This window comes from Ostrinia furnacalis, unplaced genomic scaffold, assembly GCF_004193835.3.
Source record: "Ostrinia furnacalis isolate ACB-3 unplaced genomic scaffold, ASM419383v2 OfSCF6002, whole genome shotgun sequence".
NCBI lineage: Eukaryota > Metazoa > Arthropoda > Insecta > Lepidoptera > Crambidae > Ostrinia > Ostrinia furnacalis.
Window position 1 is genome coordinate 147816 of NW_021136241.1, and position 9126 is coordinate 156941.

At 48.5% G+C, this 9126-nt stretch overlaps 1 protein-coding gene across 1 annotated transcript in view; it reads right to left on the reverse strand.

Annotated features, from left to right (window-relative positions):
- Nucleotides 1-6926, reverse strand: part of LOC114361822 (mediator of RNA polymerase II transcription subunit 13-like) — a 28986-nt gene extending 22060 nt beyond the window's left edge. The window contains exons 1-7 of the mRNA XM_028317011.1: nt 6144-6926; nt 4480-4642; nt 3735-3857; nt 3182-3301; nt 2960-3052; nt 1996-2158; nt 88-377 (exon numbers count right to left, since the gene is read on the reverse strand). Coding sequence (XP_028172812.1) covers nt 88-377; nt 1996-2158; nt 2960-3052; nt 3182-3301; nt 3735-3857; nt 4480-4642; nt 6144-6853 — 1662 coding nt within the window. The 5' untranslated portion in view covers nt 6854-6926. The remainder of the gene's footprint in view (nt 1-87; nt 378-1995; nt 2159-2959; nt 3053-3181; nt 3302-3734; nt 3858-4479; nt 4643-6143) is intronic.
- Between the last annotated feature and the right edge of the window lie 2200 nt (nt 6927-9126).

The following is a 9126-nucleotide window of genomic DNA, read 5'->3' on the forward strand; positions in this document are numbered from 1 at the left end:
GACTAAAATACTGTTTTCTTTTTTCATCAGTGTGCAATGTTTGATATGAGTATCAATTAGCTGTAGCACAGTAATTTCATTTCTCACCTTGGGCCCCGCGTTGCAAACACACAGCGTGCAGCTATCAAAGTTATGATCTCGGAACACGTTGAGCACGGTATCAGCCAACAGCACGTTGACCAGCAGCGGGCAGGCGGCGTGAGCGGGCGCGGGCGCGGGTTCAGGCGCGGTCGCGGGCACGGGCGCGGGCGCGGGCGACGCCGCCACGCCCGGGCCGGCCGCGCCCGCCGCCGCTGGCGTCGCGCTGCCCGAGCCGCGACGCCCTCGGTTGGATTCCCGCGACTCGCTTGATGGTGACGCGCTGCGTTTTACGCCCGCTGCGAATGAGAGGAACGGGTTAAAACGACATGAGATGTAGGCGTATAGGCATTGATAACTATTACTTAACGGTTCCTGTGCTATATCCGTTGAGTACCAAAATCAAGTCCTACTACATTACAATTGTAAAATCATTTTAGAGAAGTACAACTTGACTTAAGTAGCAGGATGGCACTGGATGCTGACCGCTACCAACCGGCCAGTATGGAAAACTTGGGAGAGGCCTGTGTTCAGCAGTGGACGTCCTATGGCTAAAATAACAGTAATAATAACAGCTAAAATAGCAGTAACAGTGATGCATAGTATTTTATGTCAGCTAACACCATTTCGAATTGCTCTAACTGACCTTCAGCGAGCTGGGCAAGGTTGAAAAACAGCGCAGCCCGGGATTGTTCTCGAGGCAGCTTGAGCTGAACCTCATGGCCTATTGTTTCCTGCATTTAATTTACTCTAGTTTTAATTTTAATTGTAACTTTGAAATTTTGGTTGTAGGAAATAATAAACAATTTTTATTATTTATTATTATAACTACACTCAGCATCAAATAAATCGCACCTCCCGCGACAAGCACTTATCAAACGTATGCATCCCCACTTCCCACCAACATTGGTACCATTTGAAAGCCTAGTTCTAAACTTCATTTCATTAAAGGAAAGGTTTTTACCCCAAAAATGGGTCTTTACAAGGATCCAGAGTCACTTCTTCAAAAAATAGGTAGTTACGCTATAGCCATTTTTTATGACTATAAAACTGTTAAGTTGGGATTAATCGCTATCCATCTGTTAAAGAGGACACGTGAGATCTTTATTTGGTTTTATAACCATAAAAATTGGTCTAATTGATCCCAGAGGTGAGCCCAAAGTGAGGTCTATTTTCAAGTCACATTTATGGTATATGTTAATCATTTATTTAGAAATGAAATGTATTTTTCTTTAAGGATATTTATTGGGCTTTCAAATAACACCAATATTGTTGGGCACCAAAGCTGTAGCACCACTGTGCGTCGAGTATTTGAGATCTAAAATTCATCGACGATTCATACATTTTTTGTTCAAAATCAAAAATGTCGGCCAATAAAAAAAAAGTGCTGTATTCTGACAGAATACGTCCGCCTTAGCATTTGTTACTATGGCACCAAAGCTGTAGCACCACTGTGCGTCGAGTATTTGAGATCTAAAATTCATCGACGATTCATACATTTTTTGTTCAAAATCAAAAATGTCGGCCAATAAAAAAAAAGTGCTGTATTCTGACAGAATACGTCCGCCTTAGCATTTGTTACTATGACACCAAAGCTGTAGCACCACTGTGCGTCGTAGTATTTGAGATCAAAGTCAGTCGTTTCATATATTTTTAGAACTCAAATACTACGATGCACAGTGGTGCTACAGCTTTGGTACCATAGTAATAAATGCTAAGGCGGACGTATTCTATCAGAATACAGCACTTTTATTTTTTGGCCGCCACTTTTGATTTTGGACCAAAATGGATGATGTCCTTTATCTGAATGGTGAATGGAGTTCGTGAAAAGTTGATGACGTAACCAACCAAGCACAAAATTTCCTTCGATGAACTTTTACCTTTATTTGTTCAATATAAGGTACAAAATAGACTCACCCCGCTCGGCGTCGGCGCGGCGCTCGGCGCGCGGGCGGTACACAGCATTGGGCGGCAGCGTGAGCGGCGGCAGCAGCTGGCTGGGCAGCTGCGTCAGCGGCGCGTACTTCGACGAGCCCACGTACTTGTACAGCGTCGGCGGCTTGAACACGTACGACCAGTCCTGCGCAACGGAAACAAAGTTAAATGACGTCGCATATTTAGGAACGAATTAGATTTTAATGTTATAGGTCTTAAGCCGTTTTTCCAGCGCGTGTTTTGCCCTACACAATCAATAAATACATGTCAACATTCAACAAAATTGTCTCCAAAAATGTTTTAATGTTGAGATGTTTTTGTTGATTGTGTAGGGAAAAACACGCGCTGGAGACCCGGTTATAATATTTTTTAAAAATCTTCGGTAGGCGGGGAATTCTACATAACTCGTAGAACTGATGACTGCTGGGTCACAAAAGTTCTCTAGTGGCGACCATGGACCGGAAGACGTAGTATAGGCAAGCCTCCCATTCCGTAATCCGACGATCTTGTCAAGGTCGCAGGAAACTACACTGACAGTAATAGACGACATAGGTTTGAAACGAATCAACGATGTACTCGACTATTTCGACTACAGATTCACTAATATGGGTGGTAGGCGGGGCTTTTTTATGTGATAGGAGGCAAACGAGCAGACGGGTCACCTGATGGTAAGTGATTACCGTCGCCCATAGACACCCGCAGACCCAGGGGCGTTACAGGACGTTGAAGATACGCTCTCTTCTTGAAAGCTTGCAGGTCGTATCCGTCCGGAAACACCGCAGACAACAGTCCATTCCACAGTTTGGTTGTACGGGGTAGGAAGTTTCTAGAGAAAGGTACTGTTGTGGACTGCCAACCATCTAAGAACTACGTAAGGGCTACGTATCGGGTGGAGACGGAGGTGACTCGGTGGGAGCGGAGTGAGCCGGGCCAGCTGTGTACTCGCCTCGATGGGGTCGGGCGGCGGGCTGCCGCCGGGCTGGTGCGGCGCGGGCGCGTCGTCGGGCAGCGTGAAGCCGGGCGAGGGCTGCGCGTGCGCCTCATGCTCTGTGAGCCGGGCCAGCTGTGTACTCGCCTCGATGGGGTCGGGCGGCGGGCTGCCGCCGGGCTGGTGCGGCGCGGGCGCGTCGTCGGGCAGCGTGAAGCCGGGCGAGGGCTGCGCGTGCGCCTCCATGCTGGGCGGCGTGGGGAACATCTTGCTGAGCTCCTCGGCGCGCACGCAGCGCCCGCCGGCGCAGCGCGACTCCTCCGCCGACTTGTTGGAGTCCGGCGGCGTTTGTACTTGCAGCTGGGGGCGAGGGAATGACGGTTGAGTCAACACTAGAACTTGTGGAGCCAATCTATTGAGTCTATGTTTCACATAGCTTATTGTTAGGTCGGCATATTACACAAGAAAGACTCCAAGAAACAATAAGCGTTTTTGCAAATATGTAAATTAAACTGGGTTGCACCATTTTACAAACGTCAAAAATCTGTCAAATTCCAAAATACACTGGTTATCGTTATAGTTACGGTTAAAGTTTGGTGGTGCAACTCGGCCTTAGTAAGTTAATAATAGCCTCAAACCATATCAATAATACCAGAACCACAAAAGAAGACAACCATTTTCTGACACACTGAAGTCATAGGCAATAAGAACCATTTCCCCACACAAAGACAGAAATCACAGACAAAGAGAATGAGAAGTATAACATATAAGGAGTATAAAGGGGCACACTCACAAGTCTTACCGTCTCATCGCCGCTGTTGGCGTCGTCGGAGTTGTCGAAGATCTGCTCCAGGTCCTTGAGCGTGGGGCACAGTCCGTCCGACGTGAACAGGTTCTTGTACTCTTTTACGTCCTCCTGCACAGGAAATAATGCATGAGCCTCACGGGTATCTACTTTTAAAAAAAAAAGAAACTATCAATGAGATTTTTGAAAGATGCTGGGAATAAAAACTGACAGCATGCGCCGCCATTAAAAATAAACACGAAGTCGGTTAAAAAGTACAAAATTACAGAGTGTTAGCGACACGTCGACGCGCGGTCGCGTCCGTGTTCCGGCGAGAACTGACAGCGGGAATGCGGGGTGAAGGGAAGGGAGAGGACCATGGCATTGCCGTTTCGGCGGATGTGGTAACCCCATAGCCTGCTCTGTCGTTCGCTCGCAGTCAACTAAGTATGAGTCGTGAACATTGTTCCGTAACTTTGTGAATATAGTACACAGAAGTGTGTCACGTGTGAACCACGAGCTGTCAAACGAAACCGATTTTAGAATGTCACCGGATGTCAATTTTGTGTTAGTTTTCAGCGTGCCAATGAATGCTAACGACATTTCGTTTTAATTGCAAAAAATCGTTCTGTAACATCGCATAACGTATCACTTTTTATCACACAGTGTTGTTAAAAGTTTGCTGTTAAATCTCGCTCGCTCAGTCCTTTCTTGCTTATTCCGCTAGGTATATAACTTTATGGTGTGAACTCACGTGGTCCACCTTCTCCTGCTTGACGTCGATCGGCGCGGGCATGGCGGCCATGCTGGTGTGGTCGTGCCCGGCGTACAGGTCAGCTCCCAGCGCTGCGCCCAGCGCCAGCTCCTCGCGGAATAGCGGCGTCTCCGTCTTGAACCGCTTCACTGGGTGGTCCAGCCTGAGAGGAGATCAAGGTTAGAGAGGCACGTGGTTGGTTTGATACACATTGGGAAAGATATCTTGGGATACAAAGTCGTCGCCAGATATTTAACGAAATACTATGTGTATAAAGTTCAGATAGAATTTCGTCCAATAACCTCAAGCTACCCATTCTTATAGCTCGCGCGTAATTATATTGCTGTCGCGACTGTGAGACGGGCGGCCGCAGTGAGTGTAGCTTGGGGTCATTGGACGAAATTCTATGTGCTCGGCGACCGGACTTTAGCCTAGTGATTCCGGCAGAGTAAAATTTTAACACCCGCAGTTTTTATGTTGATGGAGAAATATGCGAACATCAGGATTCCCCAACACGTGTGGCCAGCGGGAGTACTGTGCTTACCACCACCACGATCTCTAGAAGAACTCTTAAGTCTTGTCGTCTACGTTTTACACAATAACCACTAGTCTCGAATGACATTATTGCGCTAAACACGTGCACTGTATACTGTAGCGAATTAAGATGCACGCCCACAAGGCTCAATATGAAATTGGGCGTGGCCGTGACCTCGCATGTTACATCACGTTTACCTCTAGAACACAAGTTTAGAAAAGAAGAGACTTAACAAATATGTCAACAATGTCAACGTGAAATTGTGAACTCCGTCAGTTTATAATAAAACGTGTGAGATTGTAAACTAATATTTTAAACTATTATGTTGCATTTTTTACTACAAAATTATCACTCCACGGGATTTTACAACAAAATGACTGCCCGCGACCATGACTCGTGCAACCGAGTTGAAACGTCGGGAGGGTAAAATTATCTTATTTACCGTAAAGTTTTGTTGTAAAATCCCGTGGAGTGAGAATTTTATTGTAAACTAAGTCGGTTAGGTAAGATAGTAACTACGTCAGTACGCTATAAGCGTCGTAAAATGGTGTCGTCCTACGTTGAACACAACAATCATTAGTCTCGCATGACACTGCTGCGCTGTAAGACGTGTTATGTATACTGTAGCGAATTACGACGCACGCCCGCAAGGCTTAATATCATAGTGGGCGTGCCCGTGCCCTCGCATGAATAAAATGGAAATTACATATTATGCTCATGTCTGGGAATCGAGTTTTCAAGAGACGAGAGACTTTTAATAACAGAGTAGTGACGTTATTATGACTTACAAACGTTTTTAGTCAGTAGTTTCTGGACATCACGCTTTAGCTTTGCTGTAGTTACCGGTTCGAGAGTTACAAAAATACCGGTTCTCAATGCATGCTCAATGTTCAAATGCTCAAATGCTCAATGCATGATGTAGCCTGTAAGCCAAGCCATCAACTACCTAGGATAAAAAAGGCTAGAGGTACAAGTGAAATCCGCAGTGGGTAACCGCGTATCTGACTGCACCAGATAGTCTGGCAACAGGGAGAGATGACGGGAGATCGTGTATCCGCCGCACAACCGACGTGAACGCCTGAACGTGACCACGACCGCTCTACCGCTGAGTGACTGTGGGAGCACTGACCAGGCGAGCACGGTGCTGTAGTCGTAGAGCATGTGCAGCGAGTGCTCGTCCTCGGCGGGGTCGAGGCGGCGCGAGGGCGAGGCAGCGCCGGGAGTGACTGTGGGAGCACTGACCAGGCGAGCACGGTGCTGTAGTCGTAGAGCATGTGCAGCGAGTGCTCGTCCTCGGCGGGGTCGAGGCGGCGCGAGGGCGAGGCAGCGCCGGGAGTGACTGTGGGAGCACTGACCAGGCGAGCACGGTGCTGTAGTCGTAGAGCATGTGCAGCGAGTGCTCGTCCTCGGCGGGGTCGAGGCGGCGCGAGGGCGAGGCAGCGCCGGGAGTGACTGTGGGAGCACTGACCAGGCGAGCACGGTGCTGTAGTCGTAGAGCATGTGCAGCGAGTGCTCGTCCTCGGCGGGGTCGAGGCGGCGCGAGGGCGAGGCAGCGCCGGGAGTGACTGTGGGAGCACTGACCAGGCGAGCACGGTGCTGTAGTCGTAGAGCATGTGCAGCGAGTGCTCGTCCTCGGCGGGGTCGAGGCGGCGCGAGGGCGAGGCAGCGCCGGGAGTGACTGTGGGAGCACTGACCAGGCGAGCACGGTGCTGTAGTCGTAGAGCATGTGCAGCGAGTGCTCGTCCTCGGCGGGGTCGAGGCGGCGCGAGGGCGAGGCAGCGCCGGGAGTGACTGTGGGAGCACTGACCAGGCGAGCACGGTGCTGTAGTCGTAGAGCATGTGCAGCGAGTGCTCGTCCTCGGCGGGGTCGAGGCGGCGCGAGGGCGAGGCAGCGCCGGGAGTGACTGTGGGAGCACTGACCAGGCGAGCACGGTGCTGTAGTCGTAGAGCATGTGCAGCGAGTGCTCGTCCTCGGCGGGGTCGAGGCGGCGCGAGGGCGAGGCAAGCGCCGGCCGCCGCGACAGCTCGGCCGCGCACTCGCCGCCGCCCGGGTGCGGGACGCAGGTGCCAGCTGATGGAGACTCCTGTAGGGTGACGGGAATATAAATAAGTATAGTGGCTCTCTATGAGGCCTACTATGCAATACAGCGACGCGAGCACGATGTTGGTGAACCGTCGACAGTGTTTCATAGTATTCGTAACCCACGGGCCTCACACATCGCGATAACATGGGGCGACAGCGGAACGAAGTCTTGTGTCTATGCAAAAAAGCACCGAAGTATACGCTAATACTTGGCTACACACATCGCGACAGCGCGAATCTTCGGGTTATAGCGATGTGTGTAGCCTAGGGGTAACTGCAAGCAAGTGACACCAAACGTCTAACGGGTCTATCAACCGATGCCTCCATGAACAGTAGGCCTCAGGCTTCATGCCAATACATAATTAAAATACGTATGGATAGTCTATGATTGATAAAATATCTCGATAAATTTACATTATGGTGCACCTCTTATAATGGACCCCAAAATTAATAATGTCAAGACCCAACTTTCAGTTTTACGTATTGACGTAACATGTGTTAACTGCATACAGCATAACCACTAAGGTGTTGCATATGCGGCGGGGTCACTGACCTGCTTGGGCGGCGGCGCGGAGGGCGGCGCGGGCGTGGGCGGCGCGTGCGGGTCGGGCGTAGGCGCCGGCGTGTGCAGCGTCGTAGGCATCGCGTTACCGCTCTGTACAATGTACACAAACTGAATTAGATTTGCGATTTAATAAACTTCACAAAGTTTGAACTATACGACTAACACTTTTCATTCTTCGCTATGGATTAAGTGTATAGAGTCTATAGAGCAACGGTTCCCAAACTTTTTAGTCTACTGCCCACTTTGAGAATAAATTATTTTTTAGCGCCCCCCATTTTTGTAGTCAAGAGTCGAGCTCAGTCGGTGTCTAAGAGTCCTCCTAGTAGATGATGCCTTCCAAGCCTCTACACAACGTCCCGATTTTTTTTCTGAGTCTCTTACCGCCCCCCTTTAAGCCTGCAGCGCCCACAAGGGGGCGTTATCGCCCACTTTGGGAAAGACTGCTATAGAGCAACAATACTGCAAATAGAACACTAAAACTCGATTTTCAATTAGTCTGCCGCTATACGCAGTAAGAAACTAATGCCCGTTATAATAAGAGCGATATGACAATGCCCGTTTTCACCATCAATTAATAGTCAAACGAACTTACCTGTACGTGAAGTTCGACTGTAATTATGCGAAGTTGTTGTCTCGTCCGAAGATGATGAAAGATAACTAGTGTAGTCCCGGCTTACATCCTCTGGCGTCACACAATTTTAAAGCTAAAATAAAATATTTCTGAACGCAGTCGTACCTAGGTCCCACCACGCCATCTATACCTGTCAACTCATTCAAGTTTAAAGTAATTAGGTTTAATTTTACAACTGGGGCGTTTTGTAATTACTTACTCTTAATTATTACAATAACCAAGGGTTTGGGTGGGACTCATCATCTTCGGACGAGACAACAACTTCGCATAATTACAGTCGAACTTCACGTACAGGTAAGTTCGTTTGACTATTAATTATGCTCGTTGTTGTCTCGTCCTCGATGATGAAAGATAACTAGTGTAGATGTTCAAAGATAAAAGTTGTAAAATTAAACAATGATCGCCGCTATTTTCCTTACAGTTCGTCTCCGAGTCCTACATCCATTAGGAATTGCAGTATCTTTTGGGAGGCGATATGTTTTACATCTTGTGGGCTTAGGATGTGTTTGCCCAGGTGTAAGCTCCGCTTGCGCATCAAAGGTCCGCAGCCGTGAGAATGTGTGGTGGCGTTTCATCTACCTCTTGGCACATCCTGCGCGTTCTTGATTCGGACAGTCCCATAGTGGACAAGTGCTTGTTTAAGCTGCAGTGTCCAGTGAGGACTCGAACTAAGATGCGCATTTTGATCCTACTCAGTCCTATGATCTGCTTAGAGCATTTTCGGTCATAGGCTTTTATGAGAGCTTTGGAATGAGTTAATCCTGGCGTGTCTGACCATGCCTAAAGGATTTGTTTAAATAGATGTAGGGTCATTCAAGCGAGACTTTTGGGAA